Source organism: Dermochelys coriacea, chromosome 12 (genome assembly GCF_009764565.3).
Source record: "Dermochelys coriacea isolate rDerCor1 chromosome 12, rDerCor1.pri.v4, whole genome shotgun sequence".
Taxonomy (NCBI): Eukaryota; Metazoa; Chordata; order Testudines; family Dermochelyidae; genus Dermochelys; species Dermochelys coriacea.
The window spans coordinates 7,895,469-7,919,877 of record NC_050079.1 but is presented as its reverse complement, the minus strand read 5'-3'; the positions used below and the strand labels follow the sequence as shown (position 1 = coordinate 7,919,877).

The 24,409-nt window shown below is 44.2% G+C and overlaps 1 protein-coding gene across 19 annotated transcripts in view; it reads left to right on the top strand.

Moving 5' to 3' along the window:
* Positions 1-24,409, top strand: part of NLRC5 (NLR family CARD domain containing 5) — a 91,925-nt gene that overhangs the window by 26,138 nt on the left and 41,378 nt on the right. For 14 of the 19 annotated variants that reach the window (XR_006275204.1, XR_006275203.1, XM_043495217.1 and 11 more), the window contains exons 7-18: positions 216-299; positions 5,974-6,057; positions 6,151-6,234; positions 8,779-8,868; positions 9,875-9,925; positions 11,799-11,864; positions 15,906-15,989; positions 17,342-17,425; positions 18,002-18,091; positions 18,925-18,990; positions 20,308-20,379; positions 21,773-21,856. Coding sequence is in view for 17 of the 19 variants with exons in the window: in XM_043495217.1 (XP_043351152.1) it covers positions 216-299; positions 5,974-6,057; positions 6,151-6,234; positions 8,779-8,868; positions 9,875-9,925; positions 11,799-11,864; positions 15,906-15,989; positions 17,342-17,425; positions 18,002-18,091; positions 18,925-18,990; positions 20,308-20,379; positions 21,773-21,856 (939 nt within the window). In the remaining 2 variants the exon portion in view is untranslated. The remainder of the gene's footprint in view (positions 1-215; positions 300-5,973; positions 6,058-6,150; positions 6,235-8,778; positions 8,869-9,874; positions 9,926-11,798; positions 11,865-15,905; positions 15,990-17,341; positions 17,426-18,001; positions 18,092-18,924; positions 18,991-20,307; positions 20,380-21,772; positions 21,857-24,409) is intronic. The other 5 variants (XM_043495218.1, XM_043495227.1, XM_043495226.1 and 2 more) reach the window with 2 other exon arrangements.

The following is a 24,409-nucleotide window of genomic DNA, read 5'->3' as shown; positions in this document are numbered from 1 at the left end:
TTAGCAACAGCTACTGCATGAAGTGTCTTAGTAACCAAGTCAATAAAGCCTTTCCCCCTTTGTACATTTGATTATGTTGAAATTGCATTTAAAGAACTAATATGTTTAGAAATAAAAATGATGCAATAAAGTGGCTGGATCATAGATAATGTTAGAACAAAACAGAACTCTATTTTTTTCTATCATGTTTAACCCACTTTTTTTTATTGTTTTAGCTTTAGGAGCAGGAAATATGGTGATGAATTTGCAGCTGCTCTTTCCAAAAGTTTACCGAAGATCAAGAGTCTGAAGAAACTAGAGTAAGCATTTAATATTAGGGTCAACCCATCTTACTTTGCTCTAGTGCTGAATAGGAATAGGGAATGGGTTCCCTTTTGGATTTTGTACCACCATCTTATGTCATATGTATTTTAAATCTTTTGCTCTGGTTGATGTTGTCTAAAATATAATCTGTTGCATTGTATAGTGCAGCACAAAAATAGAAATCCATGAAAAATGTGATTGTATATGGTACCTTCTGTGCATTGCTACCAAATGCCAGGAGATAGCTGCAAAAGATTTGCATAACATTATGCTGCTGTAAAGATCCTTTATATCTATTAGAGCTGATTGAAACACTTTCCCTTTCCTTTTTGGAGAAAAGCTTTTTGGTTTTCAGGTTTTCAAAAAAGTCAAATTTTTTTGAGGAAAACAGAGACACTGTCTTCAAAAAATTGAGTTAAGTTGAAAATCCAGTTATTTGTCCCCCCCCCACAACCCTCTCCGTAAAACCACATTTCTATGGAAAATTTTTGACCAACCCTAATATCTGTACAACATAGGAAGGATGGTCTATGGAGGTAGGTGTGGTGATCCGTGGGTTACTTGTCTAGGGTTGTCTGTAGGGTTCCATTGTTGAAGCTGATTGTGGTGTCCAGGAGGTTGATGCTATTGTGAACGTGTTACAGAGAGAGAGTTTAATGGATGGGTAGTAGTTGTTGGAGTTGTGGTGGAAATCTATAAGACAGTTTAAGCCATCTGTCCAGAGGATGAAAATATCATCAATATATCTCAAGTGTATCATTGATTTCATGATGCATTGTCTCCATGGACCTGTAGCAGTCAAATCCTTGTTACCTATTTCTCAATGAATTATCTTAGTTCCAAGATCTGTCTAACACTCCTAACTACCTAAAATAAACCCCTACATTTTTGATAGGCCTAGTCCAGTACAAGAAGCTTGCACACTTAGGCCTGGTCTACACCTAAAATTTAGGTTGATATAGCTACATCACTCAGAAGTGTGAAAAATTCACACCCCCGAGAGACATAGTCAAGCTGACCTTAGCCTCAGTGTAGACTCTGCTAGGTTGACAAAAGAATTCTTCCATCAACTTAGCTACCTTCTCTTGAGGGGATGGATTTATTATGTGATGGAAAAACCCCTTCCATTGTCATAGCAAGCATCTATGCATAAGAGGTCAACCCTGGTCTCATTTTACGTTTATTCTAGAACTTCAAAGGCAGTCTACCATTAACTATGGTATATGATAGATGTGCAGTTCTGCAATCTTTGTTAACAACAGTAACTTGTTCAGTTTTAAAGCTACTTTACAACAATCTTGGTTGGAACCTGGTCCAAAACAAAGACGCATGCTGTAATTCTGTGACAGCACACACACAAGCATGTATACTTCCTTACTAATTAGGTATTCCATTTCAGGAAGCGACCAATTGACTGATTTGGGTTGTCTCATGTAACAGGGCGGGACTCACCACTATGGTGCCTCTTGCTGGCCGTTCTGGGAATTAGCTGTCTTTTTGCAGGGCACCTTCCTCTGGTGGTGTCTCACCGCTGTGACTTCTGCTCCGGGCCCACAGCACCTCAAGGACTGTGGCACCCTCTTCAGGACACAGGCCTCCAGTCAAGCCCCCTTCCATTCTCCTTCCCTTCCCGGGGGGCAGCAGTCTTCTGTCCAGCCACTCACCTCTGTGGCCAGCTGCAGCCCAAGGTTCTAGCCACTTGCCTCAGTGGCAAACTACAGCCCTTCACTGGCCACTCCCATCAGTGGCAAGTGGGGGCAAGGAAGACCTGGGCCCACCCAATACTCCAGATCCCAACCCAGGGACCCTCTAGGCAACAGCCACACGCTGTGTCTCCTTCAACCCCTGCCATCCCTTTCCCTGGGCCACTTCTCCTAGCCCTAGCACCTTCTCTGCCCCTGGATCAGGGCTTCAGTCTTCCAGTCGGTCAGGCTGGCGCTCTCTGTCCAGGGTGCTAGCAGTTTCCTCAGCCCTTCAGAGACCCAGTCCTTTTCTTCCTGAGCTCCCAAGAGGGAACTGCCCCTCTACCCTGCAGCTCTCTTTATATATGGGCCTGCTCTGCCTGATTGGCTGCTCACTGCAGCCCCTTCTGATTGGTTGTCTGCTGCGCAGCCTCCCCAATACTGTTTTTAACCCTTTCTCCACCATTGTGGGGCAGATGCCCCATCACAGCTCCCAAAGAAAGTCTCTGTGTTACTTATCACTAGGTCTTTGCTCAGAAAACACCTTTCAGCTCAGTAATTGTCCACAGCAGGACTTGACATGCAAACACAGATTGAGTAAAGGATAGATATAGCTATAGTCTTTTCCCAGTGTGCTAACAGGCAACCTGAACTACTGGAAAATAGAAAAAGACATTAAAGGTGGTCTGTCTGAGATAGTTCTTTGGTGTCACCAGGAGGACTCCGAGATTGCTGGCCCAGGAACTGTCTTCTCTGTTCCAGATGTCTTCGGCTTTTGAGAAGTGATGTGCTGAAGGACAACAGTTGTTTTATCCTATTTCTGCTGGCTGGTCCAACTTGGTTCCTCTTTTTGGAGGTTCTGGCATGTTGACTTCTTCTGAAGATTCAAAATATCCAACCAAAAGGAGAGTCATCCTCTCTTACCATTCCATCAGGGAACAAGGCATCAGCTTTTGAATTCTTGCAACTGAGACTGGGATTTTTCTGTCTCATTGTGTAATACATCTTGTCACACCAGTTAGTGTAAGACACGTTAGGCCATAACTGTTGGTACAACCATCTTGGGACACATCTTGAACACTGACTGGCCTGCTCTGGTCAGCAGCTTATCTCCACAAGTCCCTTTCTGTTTACCACTTGTGGTGTGTCCCTTGGCCAATTTTGCAATTAATGCTTGTTTAATTTGCAGTTTCTCCATCAACATCAAACTAGCTGCTGAAATGTCCAGTTTAAAGTTCATATAATTTATATAAAGTCTCTTTGTAATCTTTGGTGCTCTTTAAACTTGTTTTAACAGTCCATTATACAATGCAAAGTCCCTTCAAAAACTGTTGTTCTCCAGAAGGCCGGAACAACTGTATAAATATTCCATGCCTCTTCTCCTTGTCTTAACAACCATGATAGGACCCTGGTATGAGTAACTGAGCTGAACAGTTACATCTGTGATTATTCCACTCTGTGGCCAAGTGTCCTTATACACATATTGTGTGGTTTCAGTGCCTCTTGTTTACTGCCTCTTCAGCACTAACTTGATAGCATAAGCATGCTCGATTGCAAACATTAGCCTTACTCCTTCACTTGATCATGTAAACTAAAAGAAATCGGTATGAATGCAATCTCGTTCTTTCCTGACAGGATTGCACAGCGGGCAAACCCTGGCACTAAAGTTTACAATAAGTAATACAGTTGACTTTCCTTTTACACATTTTAATTATTCCATCAAGTTCCCCATTTTTTACGACTGGGCTCTCAGCAACATCTCCAGCAGCTTCTTCCCCAGTCACTTTCTTCAGGAACCCTTCTAGTAACTCTGTCATTCTTTCCCTTACCTCCCTGAGCTGAGGTCTGGGCTACCATCTGAATCAGAGGGGAGAAAGTACATGCTAGGCAGATTTTATTTCAAGTTTATTTAGACTTAATAAAGTAGAACCCCAGCAAGGGAATTTGATTTTTACCTTTTGGACTGTGTGAAGTTCTTAAGGGGCGTGTGAGAAGGGAAACTGAGGCAAAGCGCTGCAGAGCCATGCTTTGCCTGCAAGGAGTGCTACATTTGCATTCTGGTAGCACCTGGATCAGGGCTGCATTGTGCTAGGCACTGTACAAACACAGAACAAAGAGCTAGCCCTTGCCCCAAAGAATGTACGTGAGATGACGAGGGCCTGGACGAGAGTTTTAGCTGAGTGGATGGAGAGGAAGGATGGGATCTTAGAAATGTCATGCAGGAAGAAGTGGTGAGATTTAGGCTATGTCTACACTACCACTTATGTCGCCAAAACTATGTTGCTCGGTGGTGTGAATATTCCACCCCCCCCCCAAGCGACTTAAGTTATGCTGGCATAAGTGTAGTGTGCATAGTGCTGTGTTGGCGGGAGAACTTCTCCCATCAGCATAGAACATCTTCTCCACACGTGCTGCAGTGATGCAGGGGTACCAGCATCAGCGGTGCATGACTCCTCCATGTGGGGAGGCTGTGAGCCCCCGGACGGTGGCCCCGACCCTGCTCAGCCTCCTCCCCTGGAAGCGCCGCCCACGCTCCACCCCCAGCCCTGCGAGGCCCCCTCCCCCCGCCATTTGTGCCTCTTCGCCCCATCCGCGAGGACCCCCTGCCTGCCGCTTGTGCTGCTTTGCTGCCTCCCTCAGGCCCCTGCAACCCCAGCTGACCGGCCACTCACCCGCCCGTCTGCCTGTCGGCCAGCCAGCTGCTCGCACATGCTTCTTCACCTCCTCCCATGCAGGCGGGGTGGGGACAGGAAGAGGCAGGGTCTTGAAGAAAGAGGATGAGCGGGACCAGGGCCTTGGGGCAGAGTGTGGGTAGGGCCACAGCCAAGGTGCCCACCCTTCGGTGGCAGCATGCGCCGAAGGTGTCAGGCAGGCTGATTGGGGCAGCTTAGCCTCCCCTGGCCTCTTTTACCCACTGCCTGGGTGTACCCGAGCGCTTTAAGTGTAGCCAGGCCCTTCGAGATGGCTGGGCCTGAGGGCCGAGGGAGAGGGCCAAGTAGAAGACCATGCGTGGGTTATGGGTAAGGCTGCGATTCTCTCACAGATTCCGTGGCTTTCCACAACCTCTGTGACTTCTGAAGCAGCTGGTGTGGCTGATTGCTCAGGCACCCCATGGCCAGCCGCACCGGCTGCTGTTAGCGCAACCCGGGGCCAGCTGCTCGGCCAGTCCCTAGGGCCAGCCGCACTGGCCACTGCTCGGCAGGCCCCGGTGCGGCTGGCTCCAGGGAGTTCTCAAGCAGCGGTCCTGGGGCGCCCTGGGGACTGCCTGAGCAACAGCGGTCCTGAAGTGGCCAGAGCAGCATCTCCAGAGGTGCCTGGAAGCTGTCTGGAGAATGATCCCCAGGGAACAGCAGCCGGGGGCAGTCAACCCTCAGCACTGAAGGAAAGCCCCCCGGAGCAGCAGCTCCCCAGAAATAGAGATTTAATCAGGGGTATTTTTGGTAAAAGTCATGGATAGGTCACAGGCCATGAATCTTTATTTATTGCCAGTGACCTGTCCATAACTTTTACCAAAAATACTTGTGACTAAATCTTAGTTATGGGGCTGAGTGACACTGAGGGTGCTGTCCATGGTGCTGGAGAAAGAAGGGAGTGGACAGAGTTTAGGGTGGGAAAGATGAGCTCCATTTTGGCTCTGTTGAGCTTTTGTTTGGAAGCAGTTTGGGATGTATTTTCCTCTCTACTTCCTGCAGCTTTCCCTTGCATGTTAAGAGACTGAAAAGCAGGGAAACTGAATGTCAGGGAATCAAATTCCTGCAAGCTGTGATGGATGCACACCAAAGTGATGATGCTGGAGCCCAGTTCTGCCCTTTGTCCCCAGGGGAATAACTTCCATTGACTGGGAGCAGAATCAGGCCACACACCCCTGCATCTTCCTCCTGGTCACATGCTGGACGTGGAACCCAGGGACGTCCCAGACACTGTTTCTGCCACGAGTCTGGTGGATTTGTATTGATCTGACATTTTCGATCTGCTTTGTGTTTTTCAGGTTAACTGGTGGTAGTATCACTGCCCTGGGGCTAACTGGCCTGGCACAAGTCTTTCCAAACTGCCTTCAACTTGAAGAAATAAAGTGAGTGATCTGCGTTATTGGGGGCGAACGATGCTTTTAAAATCAGCTGAGAATTATTTGTGGGGGATATTAACCAGGCAAACTGATTTGCAGCTTGCAAGACAATCGACTGAGGGACCAAGACATGGGGAAGATGATTGAAATGCTTTCCAGAGTGGAAAAGTTAAAGATGATTGAGTAAGTAAGAGATTTAATGACTTAAGTCCATTGCAAATATCATCTCTGAAGAAGCAAATCATCCCGTCAAAGGGTCAAGTAGTTTAGGGTCAACATCAGGTCAGGAAGTAATGCCGGCAGTCCCTGGGGTCAGTCAGGGGCACAAATTTTTCACAGGGAGGTGGGCAGTCCAATTTGCAGCCCTTGGGCTGGCCTGTGGGATGATTTTGTCCAGCCCCCAAATGTGTCTGCCCCCACTTGTAGCAGACCTGCTCTACAAAATGGTGTTCTCTGCACAATGGGACTTTACCATTACAATACATGTGAGGTCACGCCGCATGGAGGACATCATTTTGTAGAGCACATATTACTGGGTTTGGCCTGCAGAGGTGCCTCAAACTAGCCTCTGTCCGCTGAAAAGGTTGGACCACAGATCCTCAAATTCCACCCAAATACCCCTACATCATGGAGCCCAATGACTTCAATTAAACCAAAGCATTTTAGTTCTCAGGAGACTAAACTGTTGTGTGCCACTGGGGAATAGGAAAGGCCGAGACACAGTCAATGCCTGAGGCCCCTTCCATTAACCATTAGAACAAGTTACAACGGAAACAGTGAATTCTTCACCTCTTGAAGTCTCTAGATCAAAACTGGTTGCCTTCCTAGAAGATCTGCTTTAGCCAAACACAAGCTACCGGGCTCAGAATGGGAGTAACAGGATGAAATTTGATGGGAATAATCTAATAGTCCCTCCGGGTTTTAATATCTAGGAAGCTATGTACAATTAGATTTCATTAAAAAAGAAAATAATCCCCAGCCTCAAAGTTTTACTAAGCCTAATATGAATAAAAATGTTTTCTTGGGATGTACTTGTGTATGCAAATATGGTGAGGGGGAAGAAGGATCAGAGTCAAACATGCCTCTGCCAGGCTGGAAAGTGGAAACCGTGACACAATAGCATTGGCCTCATAATGCACAAGAGCCTTCAGTGAAACAAGTTTTCAACTGAAAAAAGAAGAGAGTGAAATTTACCAAATAGACCAAGCTAATTTTAGGGCCTGTTCCTTCAAACTCTTACACGTGTACATAACTTTACTCATGAGCAATTCCACTGATGTCAGTTGGAGTCAATTTATGCCTATGCAAAAGTGTTTGCAGGATCAGGGTCTGATGTTCTAAGTTGAGTGAAGTCCAAAACTTAAATAAGCAGCAAAAATAAAGTAAATGATATTTTTAAAAAATCCTTTGAGTTTTTCTAGTAACAGGTTAGATTTTTTTAAGCATAAGATTTTTATCTTGACTGTATTTCTTTAAAGTGCTGTACTTACATCTGTTATTTTGCTGCAGCAAACTATGAAAAATATACTGTAAGTATTAAATATTTTATCATAAATTCCTATGATATTGCAGTTGTATCACCTACATTATTAATAAGTGTTTAGTTTAGCAGAAAATGGTGCATAACTATTTTACTATCCTATAGATCTATCAAGTGCCCCTGATTCTGAACTCAGGGGCAGCAATTGCCTTGGAAAGAGTCCATAAAATAGAATTGAATTGCTGTCACAGTTCCTTCCCCACTCTGAACTCTAGGGTACAGATGTGGGGACCTGTATGAAAAACCCCCTAAACTTATTTTTACCAGCTTAGGTTAAAACTTTCCCAATGTACAAACTATTTTACCTTTTTCCCTGGGACTTTATTGCTGCCACCACCAAGCGTCTAACAAATATATAACAGGGAAAGAGCCCGCTTGAAACGTCTTCCCCCCAACCCCCGCCAAAATCCTCCCAAACCCTATACCCCCTTTCCTGGCGAAGGATTGATAAAAATCCTCACCAATTTGCATAGGTGAACACAGACTCAAACAATGAACCAACAATTAAAAAGCAATCAGGTTCTTAAAAGAAGAATTTTAACTGAAGAAAAAGTAAAAGAATCACCTCTGTAAAATCAGGATGGTAATACCTTACAGGGTAATCAGATTCAAAACATAGAGAATCCCTCTAGGCAAAACCTTAAGTTACAAAAAGACACAAATACAGGAATATACATTCCATTCAACACAGCTTATTTTCTCAGCCATTTAAACAAAACAGAATCTAACGGATATTTAACTAGATTGCTTATTAACCCTTTACAGGAGTTTTGACCTGCATTCCTGCTCTGGTCCTGGCAAAGGCAACACACAGACAGAGAGAGCCTTTGTTTCTTCCCCCACTCCAGCTTTGAAAGTATCTTGTCTCCTCATTGGTCATTTTGGTCAGGTGCCAGCGAGGTTATCCTAGCTTCTTAACCCTTTACAGGTGAAAGGGTTTTTCCTCTGGCCAGGAGGGATTTAAAGGTGTTTACTCTTCCCTTTATATTTACGACAATTGCGAACAGACAGAAATGTCTTTTGGCTGAAAACAAACAGTATAGTTTTAAATGGTCAACAAATCCATTAGATTTGCGTGTGTGCATGTGTGTGTGTGTTTGTGTTGAGAAGCAGTGATTGTGTATTAAATAAAAGAGACTTACTATCAAATACAAGCAGCTGATATTGTGATGTTCTGTTATCCACAGTTTAAGCCATAATGATATTTCAGTGAAGTCTGTTCTTACTTTGGCGAAGGGAGCCACTACTTGTCCAAATGTTACTGAACTACATATAAGGTACTGGTAATATATGCTATGGAAATATATCCTTTATTTCTCTAACTGTTGACTTTAAAAATTGACTTCTCTTTTCAGTAGAATTTCTCCTTAATAAAGATTGGTGCAAATTGAGTTCCAGTCTCTCCTCTTATTGACAAGTTGAAACATGGAGTTTGATTCAGTTACATTATACAATATGGAATTATGAAGGCATTGATTTTTACATGTTCATTTCACACATTGATTTTTCAATGTAAAATGTATATGTAACATAATTTAAACTCTGTTTCTAAAACATGCAATATCTACACGGTGAGATTCCTTGTCTGTGCAAATGAGTTATAAACCAGTGAAAATCACTGGAAAAGCAAGACTTTGCATTGCTGTGCACTTGATATGTCTTTGAACAATGGTTTTGATATTATCACATGTCCAAGATATTGGGTAAAGTGGAGACTTAAATTACAAATCTTACAACTAGTTTACATCCATGTGTAAACTCCAGGAGCCAGACTAATCCCTCGTATAGCTCTAAGGAAGTCATGTTGGACACAGTTTGCTTTTTTCCAAGTTTCTCCATGCAATACACGTGATACTGAATCACTGCTGACCCTTCTTATCTTGCAGAAAACATTTGTGTTATTTTGCTCCATGCCACAGCTGGATAAAGGGCCAAATCGCTGCCGTAAATTATGGCATTTTGGATCAATCAGTGGAATGATCTATTTTCATGAGAGATGTATCTAGAGAAGGGGAACCCCAAGAAGCAGTCTGCCTAAGTTTCCAGCCAGCCTTGCTGAGACCAGTGATTCTTTTGATTAACATCCACTGCAAAATTCCCTTTTGCTTCATAAGCTTAAGAGCTCTCAGAGCAGCACGTTTCTAAGGTTGATTCAGCCCCACTGAATTCAATGGGAGCTTTGCCGTCCATTTCAAGGAGAGCAGACCCAGGCCCCTATTGAGCATTGCTGCATAAGAAGTTTAATCCTTTAGCATTTAACCTAATAGTGTATTTTGCTTGCAGGAAGGACACCATCGTGATATATTTTTCTGGCCAGTCCAGAGAAGTCCCAAGGTGAGAAATTGATCTTGGAGTTGTGAGTATTTAAGGGAATTCTGATTCAAATAATAGTCATTTCTACCATGGACACTGGTGACTGCTGGCTCCAGAAATGGCAGGAGTGGATTTGCCATTAAACAAACCATGCGGTGGCACGGGGCCCCCAATGGCAAGTGGGCCCCAAAATGCAGAACAAATATCATAGAATCATAGAATCCTAGAATATCAGGGTTGGAAGGGACCTCAGGAGGTCCTCTAGTCCAACCCCCTACTCAAAGTAGAACCAATCCCCAACTAATATCTGACAACCTGCCCCCGAGTCCCGGCTGGCGGTGCAGCGGGGCTTAGGCAGGCAGGCTGCCTGCATGCTGTGGCTGGTGGCTCAACACCGCTCCCAGAAGTGGCTGGCTGCTAGCACGTCTCTGCGCGCCCCTGGTGGGGGAGACCCGCTGTCCCCTTCCCCACAAGGGGCATGCAGAGACGTGCCAGCAGCAGGGCTAAGGCGGCTCCCTGCCCTCTCTGCCTCCCTCCCTCCACACCGCTTCGCTCCCAGAAGTGGCCAGCATGTCCCTGTGGCCCCTGGGGGGAGTGTCTCGTGAGCTGCCCCCGCCCTGAGCACCGACTCTGCAGCTCCCATTGGCCGGAAACTGTGCTTTGGGAGCTGCCCCGCCCAAGGTAACACCATCCCCCTCACCCTTCTCCCGCATCCCAACGCCCTGCCCCAGCCCAGAGCCCGCACTCCACACCCAAACTTCCTCCAAGACCCCACCCCCTGTACCCCTCCTGCACCCCAACCATCTGCCCCAATCAAGGTACCTCACTTTATTTTCATTTACTTCCCATTACTTATAATATAGGAGGAGGATGAAGTAAAAAAGAATGAAAAATGGGGGAGAGATCAGAGAGAATGTTCTTTTTCTTGCCTGGGTCCCGAGGGGGGGACCGAAAATGAAGTTGTGCACAGGGCCCCGCTACCTCTAAATCCACCACTGAGAAATAGGACATAATTCCCCTGCACCCCGTGCAGTCATTTACACCTGTGAAAAGGGAATGTAAAACTGTTAATCCAGAATGGTAGCATTTTGCATGGGAGTAAATGACAGTAGAGGTTGCAAGGCAATTCTGAATCATGGCCATGTTGATTTTTTCTTTAGGGGATGGCGGCATAAATAGGGTGCAACATGTCTTGCACCTTGCTTGGTTGCCTCTTTTCATGCCTCTGCATATGCATGGGGACAGCATGGATTTAGCCCTAGGTCAGTAAATACCAAGCAAAATATGAGTCCTTGTTTTTCTCTTAGAGGATCAGTCTGAAAATGCCCCAGCCGGAAAGCACCTTTCGTCACATGCTGTGCTCTGTAGTTGAACGTTTTCCTTTGCAATGAGCAATCCTTAGCCTCCTGACTCCCATGCAGCTGCACTACGGCAATGCTGGGCCAGAGAACTGAATCCTGGAAAGAGACTCAAGTTACATCTACACTGCAGCTGGGGTAGACATACGTGCATTAGCTTTGATCGTGCTAGCATGCTAAAAATAGCAACGTAGCCATGATGGTGTGGGTGGTGGGAGGCATGGGCTAAGTATAAGTCTATCTCAGACTCTAGGTATGCACTCAGAATGGCTAACCCCGTCCTGCTGCCCATGCCACTGCAGCCATACTGCTGTTAGCGCACTAACTCGATCAAAGCTAGCACAAGTTCGCCTACCCAAGATGGGAATTACACCCCCCGCTGCTGTGTAAATGTTCCCTCAGTGACTTCTTCCAACAAAGCTTTATTCCTTCCCTGTGCGTATTGTATCCCACAGTGTAAATGGAAAATATTCTCAACAGTGCAAATGTCTCATGATGGAGTTTCAAAGGCTGGTAAATATTTTGTTTCTTTGCAGATCACCAAATCTGAGGAGAAGAGCACGTAAAAAGGAAAATGCTACTCAAATAAATATGAAGTTACGGTAAAAGAAATATACTTAAAATGTCTATGGGTGAATGGAGATCTTCCTGTGACGGGTTGCACAGATGGGCAAAGTAACAGCTACCTTAGTCGTTAAAGGCAGAGGATATTACTGTTGAAGAATGGTTTGAAACAGGGCTGGATAAATGGTTAGGAATTAAAAGTATCCCAGCCTGTCCAAATGAGGGCCCCAGCAGACATGGTTTCACAATGTTCCATTGTGACATCACATGTTGTCGTGGGAAAGTTTGCATCACAATGTCATCATGCCATGACACCAGCCCAGCAGAGCCTGCACTTGTGGCAGGAAAGGGCTGTGTGCACTGGGAAGCCACCGACTTTCTTCCCCTCGCCTCCATGTGATGGTGGGAGATGGACTCTCAGAGCACTGTGGCCATCATGGCTGGCATAAGAAGATAAAGAGGAGAATGGATGGCATGTGTAAAGTAGGTAGCTTGGGGATTATATCTGCCCTTTCTCACAATGCAAGAACAAGGGGACGTTCCATGAAATTGAATGGCATCAAATTTTAACCTGATGAAAAGAAAGACTCTTTAACACAGCATACAATTAGCGTGTGAAATTCCCTGCCACTATCTATAACTGAGGGGACAAGAGCTTAGCAGGAGTAAAAATGGATTGGATAGTTATAAGGATAATGAGAGCATCCAGATTTATAACAGTAAGGATTTTTTTAAACAAACATTGTGCAGGGGAGAAAAAAAAACCCTCCTGCATCAGAGCAAAAGCCACCTTCTAACTGCAGGAGTTTGAAGAAAATTTCCCTAGGAGTTGGCTATTGCGTAAAAACCTACTTCACAGTTTCTTGCCACTTTCTCTGTAGGAGCTGGTGCTGGCCACTATCAGAGACGGGGTACCACATTAGGTGGACCATGGGTCTGACCTTCTATGTTCATTCCTATTAAATCCAGCATGTTTCACCAGCACTAAATTCAGGGGGCAGCAGTGTTACAAAAATTACACTGATTGGCCAGCTGATGGCAAGCTCGACCTGGATCAGGAAGCCAAAACTGGAGTCCATGGCAGTAACAGACAGCACTTTATTCCAAGTGTCTTTGCTGGTTCCCTAGCACAGTTGTGTTACAGTACCACCCAGCTGCAAGTTAGACGGCTGGAAGTGAGTGTATCTGTGAATCTGGACTCCTGGGATCGATCACCTGCTCTGCAATTAGTGACTTTGGCAAAATCATTTACCTCCCTGTGCCTCTTTTTCCCCATTTGTAAACTGGGGATGATAATTCTTAGGGGATGATAAATCATAGCGTGGGTGTGAGACAACAATATAATAACATTTTGCTCTCCTGTAGCACTTTGCCTTTAAAGATTCCCAAGTACTTTACAGAAAGTATTATGACCACTTTATAGGGAGAAAAACAACTGATCTCCTTTCTCCCAGTCCTGTACTCCATCCACTGAGCCCCTGTGCCTGACTACACTATTCCAAATGTGAATTTCCTCTGGGTCGAGAGAGGGCTAATTCCTAGAAGGGCCCATTGGGAGTTGAAATCAGTTCCCTGTTCTGTTTGCTATTCTTGTCATTTAATCCAATCTTTTTGTTCTTAGAAATGTTTTTAAATGTCCACGGGTTGATTAAGGCCCTCAGCTGACAGATTGCAACAAGTCATATTAATGATGATGAGACTGATCTCCTTTGTAAAACACTTTGAGATCTATGGATGAAAAGTGCTTGGTATGCTAATTGTTATTAAACATTAAATGCAGGGGGGTTTATTGTTTTATTATTCTTTAAGAACAATTGGAGATAGAGCTGGGTAAGTGGTTAAAATACAAAAATCCCAGCCTGCCTAAACCAATGACCCCAAGTTATTGTGAGCGAGCTCAGCAGACACGGGTTTACAGTGTTCGTTGTGATGTCATGTTATCATGGGGAAGTTTGTATCATGATGTCATCATGCCATGACACTAGCTCAGCAGAGCCTGCACTTGTGGCAGGAGAGGGCTGGGCGCGCATCGGGAAGCAGCCAGGCTGCTTCCCCTCACCTCCATATGGCGATGTGAGATGGACTCGCAGAGCATTAGGGTCACTGTGGCTGGTGTTGGATGATAAAGGTACACAGAATAATAGGCAGCATAGAGAACATAGCTCAGGCACTTATGTTCACCCTTTCAGATTACAAGAACAAGGGGATAGTCAGTGAAGCTGAAAGAGAGAAAATTTAAAACTGATGAAAGGAAATACTTTTTCTCACAACTTACACATAGCCTTCTGCTCTGTGCCTCAGTTTCCCCATTTGTAAAATTGGAAGGATAATGATTACCCACATCACAGTGGGAATTGTGTGACTTCATTATATAATAGTAGTTTGAACTCACATAGCATTTTTCCTGTAAGGATCTCAAAGATTTGTACAAAAGTATTCTCATTATGTAGAGGAACTGAGGCACAGAGAGGTCAAGTGACTTGCCCATGCTCACATAACTGTCAGAGGCAGAGCTAAGAATAAAACCCAACCCTTCTGACTCACAAGCCGGTAGCCGATCCCTCTGCCTGTTTATATTCATTCAAAAGGGGGAATTCTCGATGGATCTAGAGAGGGATGGATGCTAGAAGTGCCTGTTAACAGTTGATATCAGCCCCTTGTTCTGTCTCTACTCAGCTCATTTAATCTCATCTTCCTGTTCATAGAAGTATGTCTGAGTTTCCATGGGTGAATTGAGATCCTCAGAGAACAGGTTACACACAAAGGCAAAGCAGTCATTGTATTAATCATTACATTCAGAGGGGTTGTTTGTTGTTTTATTATTCTTTAAGACCTATTAGAAATGGAGATGGGTGACTGGTTAAAATATAAAAATCCCAGGCTGTCCAAACCAATGGCCCCCAGTTACTGTGAGCTAGGCTCACCTGATGTGGTTTTACAACAGTCCATTGTGCTGTCATGTTGTCAGTTTGTATCACAATGTTGTTGTGCCATGCACTTGCCCAGCAGACCCTTCACCTGTGGCAGAAGGGTCTGTGAGCACTGGGAAGCAGCCAGCCTGCTTCCTCTCATCTCCATGGATGGTGGGCGTTGGAATCGCAGAATCGGCTGGTATCGGGTGATAAAGATACACAGGATAATAAACAGTATAGAGAAGACATATCGGGCACTTTGTCTATTCAATCCTAGCTAGGGTCTTATCACTCATCACCGTAATATCTGAGTGTTGCTATCAGTCACTCTTTCTCATCATTGGTATTATTATAATTAAGTATTTATATTCTGGTAGCCCCCCCAAAACCCCAATTAGGATCAGGGCCTCATGTGCTGGGCACCATAAACCTCCCTAGAAGAGACAATCCCTGCCAAGAAGGAATCACAGTCTAGAGACTATGTTCTAAAGATTATGTTCCAAAAACCATTTTGTTTTGATCAAAGAATCTAATTTGAGTTTTTCTACTGCTCCCTTCCTCTCAACGTGGCTTTTAAAATAAACAGCTACCTACTCTTTCCAATGCCTCCTGCCTGGGATTCAGAAAGAGAAGTCACTTTTCTCCTAATACAGGAACACAGGCATGGAGAATGAAATTGAAATGAAGCAAATTTAAACTGCATAAAAGCGAAGGCTTTTTCTCACAACCTACAATTAGTGTTGCTCTGTGCCTCAGTTTCCCCCACTCGTAAAATGGGAATGATAATGCTTCCCTTCCTTGTAGGGAGGATGGTGAAGCTTTACTATGCAATAAAATTTTGCACTATCATAGCACTTGTCAAAGAAGGCTCTCAGAGTTTTTTACAAAGTATTATCCTCATTTTACAACTAGAGAAACTGAGGCACAAGAGGAGTGAAGTGGCTTGCCCGAGGTCACCCAGACCTATCACTGGCACAGCCGGAAACAGAATGCAGATCTGATGACTCCCAGTCTGCTGCCCCATCCACTGGCCCTCTCTGCATTTATCCCAGATGTGAATTCTCCCTAAATCTCAAGAGGGATGCGAGAACTGTCTGCACTCTGATATCAGCCTCCTGCTCTGTCTGTGTCTTCGCCGCTCATTTACTCTAATCTTCCTCTCTGTAGGTTACAGGATTGCAGCTTCAATTCACAACATGCAGTGGCGATCACTGCTCTTCTCAGGGGCTGCGCCCACCTCTCGGAAGTGGAGTAAGTACATCAGGAAAGATCTTGTTTCCTTCTAAGGGTCCCTTCTCATGTTGATCTTGCTGCAGGTGGGACGGGAGAGGGAGAAATCATGTCAAATCACCAACCTACTGTTTGTTCCTTACCCCAGAGGGGGAAGGCTCGCCATGTTGTGCTGAGTTTAGGCACGCTGGGTTTTTTCGGAGAGCTTCAGTGGGAGTTGGGTGCCTAAACCCCAGCTTCTGGCTCTGCGGGAATGTAACCAGAGACACCTATTTTAAAATAGCCTTGTTGGCCATGCTCTGCTGGGGAGGCAAATGCATGTGCCAGGGCCTGTGGGGAAGGTCTGGAGAGGTAGGGCCATGGCCACACTCTTTGCCCTCCCCCATTGCGGGGACTAGCAGCTACTGCCCCCCCCCCTTTTTTTTGCACAGGCAGGGTCTGGTTGTACAGATTTCATTGTAACCTGCTTGCAATAGGAAATTCAGGGAAATCTAATGTCTCTGGCAAGGTGATTCTCCAGCCCAGCTCAGCACCACAGATTTAGATTCGCCCCCAACACCAGCTCTCCCATTGACTGGCTGGGATTAGGGTTAGAGGGTCTTTCTTACCCTGTGTTTTCCCCCTCCCATCACGACTGCAGCCACCCGTTGACGTGGTTTTTCTGTGGCTCGCATTCCCTTCCCAAATGCTTTGATATAGGATTCTTGTTGGGGCTGGAGCACACATGGAAGCAATGTGAAGCAGAGAGTGGACTCACTGAGGGGAGAGCTTCCCCCCGAGGTCGCTTCATGTAGGAACTAGAGCAGGAAGAACGTATTTGTCCAAAACTATTTTGGGGGGGGGCAGGAGGAATGCAGGTTTGACAACAGTGGAATATTTTGAGAATTCATGTGGTTTTTGCCAAATTGTTTTGGTTAAAAAAAACAAACCTACAATTAAAAAAAAATCAAAACATTTTGTTTCAAAGTTTTCAAAACAAAACATTTTGAGTTCTTGGTTTGAAATGACTTGGTGTTTCAAAATGTCCTTTAATTTTATTTTAAAAAAACCAATCAAAATGGTTGAAATGAAACGTTTCCTTGGACCCAACCAGAACCGTTTTTTGAACTTTTCAATTTTTTGAAAATTAAAAAAAAAAAGGTTTTGGTTTGACCTGAAACCATTTTGTTTTAGGTTTTTGTTTTCGGAATTGCCAGTAAACTGAAAGATCCATTTGCACAGTTTTACTGGGGCCAAGCAGGGGAGTTAGGTGCAGGAGAGGAAAGAGAGAAAGAAAGAAAATTAACAAGAAGAGGAGCGTGGAGTAGGAGGACGAGATTCTGGTGTCATTTACATTGTTCAGAATGAACCTCTTTAATGGGAAAATCCCTCAGTTTATCAGGTAACCAACTCGGTGATGAAGGCTGCAGAGAGCTGGTAGAGAGTCTCCCCAAAGTACATATTTCCAAACGGTTGGAGTAAGTATTGCCTTACACCCCCCGAATTACCTTGTGATGAAGATGATGGCTGTTGTACATGGAAGCTGACAGGGTTCCACCAAGAAGGAAGCTGACACCCTTCCTGGCCCTCACATAGGAGTATGGGTGGAATACTGAGTCAGGAGGAAGCCAATCAAGCCTCTCTTGGGCCTTGTCTACACTTGCAAGTTTTGTCACCAAAACTTGCAAGAGATGTACCCCCAAAACTTGTGAGATGTACCCCCATACAGAGGAGCAGCCGAAGGCCCAGGAACCTCTGAAATCTTAGGTAGCTCACATGCTTCTAACATTGCATTCAGAAGCGGAGTCTCATCCTTTCAGAATATAGAAGTTTAGCATCAAATGCCTTGTCCCCAAGAATACTGACTCCAGCTGTTTTCATCCCGACCACTTAAAAAAATTAAATGTTAGAATGTGCATGGTGTTCTACCCCCGCCCCTCCAGCAATGAGAGCAATGTTCATCATGTCCCTCTAATGACTTCCTTCGTGGTCTGTTATTGCACACACGCTTTTCAGTCGGTAATCATTGCTTGTCTGGTTGTTTTCTTTCTCAGTGTCAGTAACAACCAGATATCTGTGGACGGTGTTTGCTGTCTGTTGAATGCCATGAACACCTGCTTGAATGCGGTGGAGTTTGAAGCCAGGTATGCAAAGTCAGATCAGGAAATTGTACTCAACTGATCTATCTCATCTGTCTAATCTGTCTCATCTAAAGGCATTTGTATAGCCCACTTTAGCCTATCTAGTTTATCTATCGGTACTTATATGACCCTTGCAAGCACTGTATCTGAGTGCCTCACAATCTGTATTTATCCTTACAAGCACTGAAAATATGTGGCAGGGAATATTCTTGTATTGGCAGGACATGGGCTAAATGACCATCCACTTCTAATTTCTGTAGTGCTGTGTATTCCTTCATAGCTAAAAGCAGTACCATTTAGCAGGAATAACCCTGCAGAATCAACAGTGTTTTTCAGGGTAAACTCCCATAACCCTTAGCAGAGAATCAGATACAGTAATCAGATTTCAGAGAGTCCGCATAAAACCCCTTTTTTGCTTCTTATTCTATCAGCAGCAGGGGATTTTAGAGAGAAATTTTCACTGGTGCAGTTGAACTGGCAGCAGCACTGATGGGTTCCCTCCGCAACCCTGATTAAAATTCCCTACTGTAGACAAGACTCTGTGTTGTTAAGTGTAGTAACTTCAACAGGACCTTTTCCTTGATAGTGTTCCTGAACTATTCAATTCATATTGCATAATTAGACTCAAGTATAGTCATGTGAGATAGGTGGTTGTCTCGGATAATATTTTAATTGACCTTGGAACTGCTGCCTTGGGTAATGTTTTAATTGACCTTTGAAGTGATGACTAAGTGATTTTGAGAAAACCCACAATATTATCAAGAGTAAATAAAATATAACTTAGTGGTAGTCAGTGAACTGGGTGTGACATTGTTTGTCATCTCTTTCTTCCACAGCCTTCATCATCAAACTGCAATCCTGAAGTTTATAGGAGATAAAGAATTTCCTTCTACCCTTTCCAGGTACATCACATGGAAACAGACCCTTTGTTCTGTGTATCAGTCCGTGCTGAACACAAGTCAGAGCATGGCTGAAATGTTAATCCCCCCCGAACTATTCCTTAAATGTTCCTGTTATTTACATGTTGGAATGAATCCAAACGTATGATTTAGTTGATCATTAGGGTACACTGTGTACCCTGACAGTGTCTCCCCTCTGCTGCCCAACTCACTCTAATCTTGATGCTTTCTCTTAGCATCCTACCCAGTTTACCTGCTCTCGCTCTGTTTCCCCTCACCCTGATTATAATGTCTTACATCTCGACGGCACATTTCATCCCACAGGACCCCAAGCATAGCAGACTATGCTAAGATAAAAAGTCATTAATGTAGCAATTGTTAACACCACACAGCTGTGTTACACAACAGAAGAGCAAGTCGAATAGTTACAAAACCTGATTCACAGCTATGTTCACATAGAATGGCACCAAGTTCAGCTTACTGTAAATTCTGGGGTCATCATATGCATAACTCACAAGTCAAGCTGGTCAGAAAATGAGGTTTATGGTCTCAGAAAGTTTGGGCAAAAAAAAAAATTCAAAATATTTTGATTCTGAAATGCTGCCATTTGCCTCATGAGAGTTGTTGTTCGGGAGCCTTATGCTCCTGTTCTCTATAAGTTGGGATTCCTGGTTAGACTACATCTCCCATGGTGCACCAGGGTCTCCCTTCTTAGTAAGGGGTGACAAGTGCATCATGGCAGTTGCCCATGTTGCATCATGGGAGATACAGTCCAACTGGAGAGCCCAGCTCCTAGAGAAAAATGGGAACAAGAGATACCTGAACTGCAACTCCCATGATGTACCACAGTGGCATTTTAGAATCAAAATATTTCAGTTTTGGGGTGTTCTGTTTTTGACTGAAAAATGGAAATTTCTCCATGCAAGACAGATATTTTTCACAAAAATCTTTGTTCAGTCAAAACCCATATTTCTGCCCCAAACCAGTTTGAATGGAAAAATTTCAAACAGCCCTTCTCACAAGTATTTGGTTAACCACTGGAAGGAAGAATAGGCTAGTGCTAGACAAGTGTAGGGAAATGAGCTGGTCAGAGACAAGCTCTTTCAGGTAGATCATGGTGGCAAATCCATGGTGGCGTTACAAACAAGGGAAAGCAATGTATATTTCCAATAATTTGTCTTACTTTTTGTGCTGGCTTCTTGTGGAGGTGAGTGCTCCCTGTGGACTGGTTATCTACATATGACTCCTGGAGTTCTTCTCTTCACCTTGTCTTTTCAGAGAACAGTTCATGTTCAGATCTGATCATGTTTATTGTTACAGGGATACCTCTCGTAGTGGGGACCAGTCAGGTGGAGGTGAGAGCCAGAAGTCTGTGGTCTCAAGGAAAATAAGGTAGTTTGATGCTTTTCATGGGCGTTCAGAGATCTTTGGTGTCTGCAACTGAGAAAACTATTTCTGATGCAAGTTCAAATGGTGAATAGCATTGATGAGGCTGTTGAAAGGAAGAGTCACTTCTCATTGTTTATCGTTATCATCTTGGTGTGGGGGTAAAGTCTAGGATGCACTGCAGTGGCAGATCAGTGGTTAGTGCTTGTGCAGTCCTGCAGGAACCCACTTTGATGTCTAGTTATGAGATCTCATTCACCAAACGAGCCTGTGGTTAGTATTTCAACCAGCAGGTCAGAGGTGGGAACTTGCTTTGCTGAGCTGGTCAGTTACTTTTGTTTTGGGACATGCATTGCAAGAAGATCCTGGACTCAAACCCAAGTCTGGATTTAATCCAGACTATATAAACCTGTATAAGTCAGTGTGTGTTCATATCTCTTGCAGGATGTCAAGAGAAAGGATGGGCATCTGGATATAGCTATCAAGTAGGATTCATGATAGCTGGGTTCAAATCCCTGCCCTGCCACAGACTCCCTGTGTGACCTTGGACAAGTCACTTAGTTTTTCTGTGCCTTGGTTCCTCATCTGTAAGAGGAGGCTAATCATCCTTCATTTATCTCACCCTTTGTCTGTTTAAATGAAAAGCTCCTTGGGACAGTGAGAATCTTTTACCATGTGTATGCACCGCGATGAGAACAATAGGGTTCACAGGGGCAGTTTCAGTGAGGACCTCCATGTGCTATTGTAATACAAATAAATAATGATAAAGAAGAGCCAGCTTCATCTCTTAGCAAATGATAACGCTCAGTGTCCATATAGCATTTTTACCCATAACTTTCATACATGTATTATCCCCATTTTACACATGGAGAAACGGAGGCACAAAACAGTGATGTGACGTGGTCAAGGTCACACAGCTCAGAATAGCACCTCAGTCACCTGGCCCCCTGCCGTATCCACTAGTCAGTGCTGGGCTGCTATGCAGGGTTGTATTCAGAGGGCTGAGTTGGAATTCAGTGTGGCTCTTGCTGATTTACCTTAATGTTTCCCAAACAGAGCTCATTTTAAATCTGATTATGAAAGTCTCTTGTAGAACAACTCGCTCTTTCAGTCAGATGCAGTTTAACTGTCTGGGTTATGGCAACATTGCCAACTCTTACGATTTTATCATTAGTTTCATGGGATTCTTAAAACCCCCAGATCCTGGATGTATGAAAAAGTACATTTCTAATCCTCATATTTGCAGAGAAAAGTTGGAAAATGTGACCTGAGTATAAACAAAAGGCTCAAACACCGGAAGGCAATGAAAAGAACGTAAAAATTATTATTTTTTAAAATCTCATGATTTCTAAGCCTATCTCATGATTTGGGGTGCTGGGGGGGTTGCTTTCTCTCTTAGGCTGACAGACAGTGGTTTCCCCCCCAGAGATCTGGACAAGTTGTGCACTGTGTTGAAGAAATGTAGCAGCGTATCAGAGCTTGAGTGAGTCTTCTTATTTTTTAGTGCTAAATTGTATTTTTGCAATTTATTGTTTATAATAAATATTTTTAAATGTTGGGCCTTATTTATAGGCCCCGGTTAGTTGTTCAGAGATTCATAATTTTAAGGCCAGAAGAGTGGTGGTCTACTCTAATCTCCTGCACAACACAGGAGCAGAGAACTTTGCCCAGTAAGCTCTGCATCAAGCCCATTCACATGTATTTGAGCTGGAATGTTTCTATTAGAAAGACATCCAGTCTTGATTGAAACACGTGGAGTGATGGAGAATCCACCACATGCCTGGAGCAAATTGTTCCATTGGTTCATTTGCATGTAGGCAAAATGTGCCTCTCTTTTGCACAATCACGATAGGGTGTGGTGCTCACGTTTAGATCGTCAACATGGCTTACCTAGGATTTTCAGCATGAAAGCACAGATCTCTACCGTGTCAACAAAAGGGGTCATTCCATTTGCTAGCAGTGGGAGGTGGTTCTTGTTTTTGTGGTTGTAGACTTGCACAGATGTAGGATTTCAGAGATTCCTAGAGTTTACAGCCAGAAAGGACTGTTCTGATAATTTAACATGACCTCCTGTATAACACAGGCGAGAGAACCAGCGGTTCTTGCATTGAACCCAACAATGTGTGGTCGGACTATCTTTTAGTGACCACTTTCTGTAAGCATTCAAGCAATCAAGTTGCTTGGTCAAAAGCACGTACAAAGCCAATTTGAATCCGGTGTGCTTCCGTACTGTTCTTGGAAGTGGAGCATTTTATCTGAGATGGGGCAGTGCTTGATGCAACTTTCCCCAGGCCTCTTGCCAGAGCCCCGAGGAATGAGTCAAGTGAGCATTGGTATGAAGCCTGCATATTTCCAGGGAAATGGCTATCTGTACCACAGAGACTCTTTTAATTATAAAAAGAAAAGGAGTACTTGTGGCACCTTAGAGACTAACAAATTTATTAGAGCATAAGCTTTTGTGAGCTACAGCTCACTTCATCGGATGTATTTGGTGGAAAATACAGAGGGGAGATTACTATTTTTTCCACCAAATGCATCCGATGAAGTGAGCTGTAGCTCACAAAAGCTTATGCTCTAATAAATTTGTTAGTCTCTAAGGTGCCACAAGTACTCCTTTTCTTTTTGCGAATACAGACTAACACGGCTGCTACTCTGAAACCTGTCTTTTAATTATGTTGCCTGAGGGACAGTGCCTGCATCAGAGGCAGTACGTTGTAATGGCGATTTCAAGCCCCACTGCTAGGCCAAACTCAGCATAGCAACACATTTAAATGGCTTTCCTGGTAGGAGAGAAGATGGGAACTGATGCCTTGCTATTGTTTAATGAAATACATATTTACATGGATGGCCTGGAGACTGAAGTCTTCTATGTACTCACAGAACAGGTATAACGTTAGTGGCAGCAGTGCAACCTTCCCAGCTAACTGCCCTGCCAATGTGCCTCTTGCCTGGCCCAGGAAGGGGGCAAGTGGGGAGTTTATTCTCCTGTAGTGTGGCAAAACTTTTTTTTTTCATCCAAAAAATCATTTTGACAACCCTGAAATGCTTTGTGGAAATGCATTTGTTTAGTGGGAAAGTCAGGCCCAGGATGGAGTTGTTTTCTGGTGGCGGGGGGAAGAGAATAAGAGAGATCTAGACTAGCCTGCTGGTTAGGGCACTTGGCTGGGACATGGAAGAGCCAGGTTTGCAAGCCTGTTCCAAACATGGGCCTTCCATACCCTAGGCAAGTGCCTTAACTGCCAAGCTGTTCTGGGATGAGTCATAGATTCATAGATTCATAGATACTAAGGTCAGAAGGGACCATTCTGATCATCTAGTCCGACCTCCTGCACAACGCAGGCAACAGAATGTCACCCACCCACTCCTATGAAAAACCTCACCTATGTCTGAGCCATTGAGGTCCTGAAATCGTGGTCCAAAGACTTCAAGGAGCAGAGAATCCTCCCTCAAGTGACCCGTGCCCCATGCTACAGAGGACGGCGAAAAACCTCCAGGACCTCTTCCAATCTGCCCTGGAGAAAAATTCCTTCCTGACCCAAATATGGCAATCAGCTAAACCCTGAGCATATGAGCAAGATTCACCAGCCAGATACTACAGAAAATTCTTTCCTGGGTAACTCAGATCCCATCCAGCTAATATCCCATCTCAGGGGATTAGGCCTATTTACCCTGAATATTTAAAGATCAATTAATTACCAAAATCCCATTATCCCATCAAACCATCTCTTCCATAAACTTATTGAGTAGAATCTTAAAGCCAGATAGATCTTTTGCCCCCACTGCTTCCCTTGGAAGGCTATTCCAAAACTTCACTCCTCTGATGGTTAGAAACCTTCGTCTAATTTCAAATCTAAACTTCCTGGTGGCCAGTTTATACCCATTTGTTCTTGTGTCCACAATGGTGCTGAGCTGAAATAATTCCTCTCCCTCTCCTGTATTTATCCCTCTGATATATTTATAGAGAACAATCATATCTCCCCTCAACCTTCTTTTAGTTAGGCTAAACAAGCCAAGCTCTTTAAGTCTCCTTTCATAA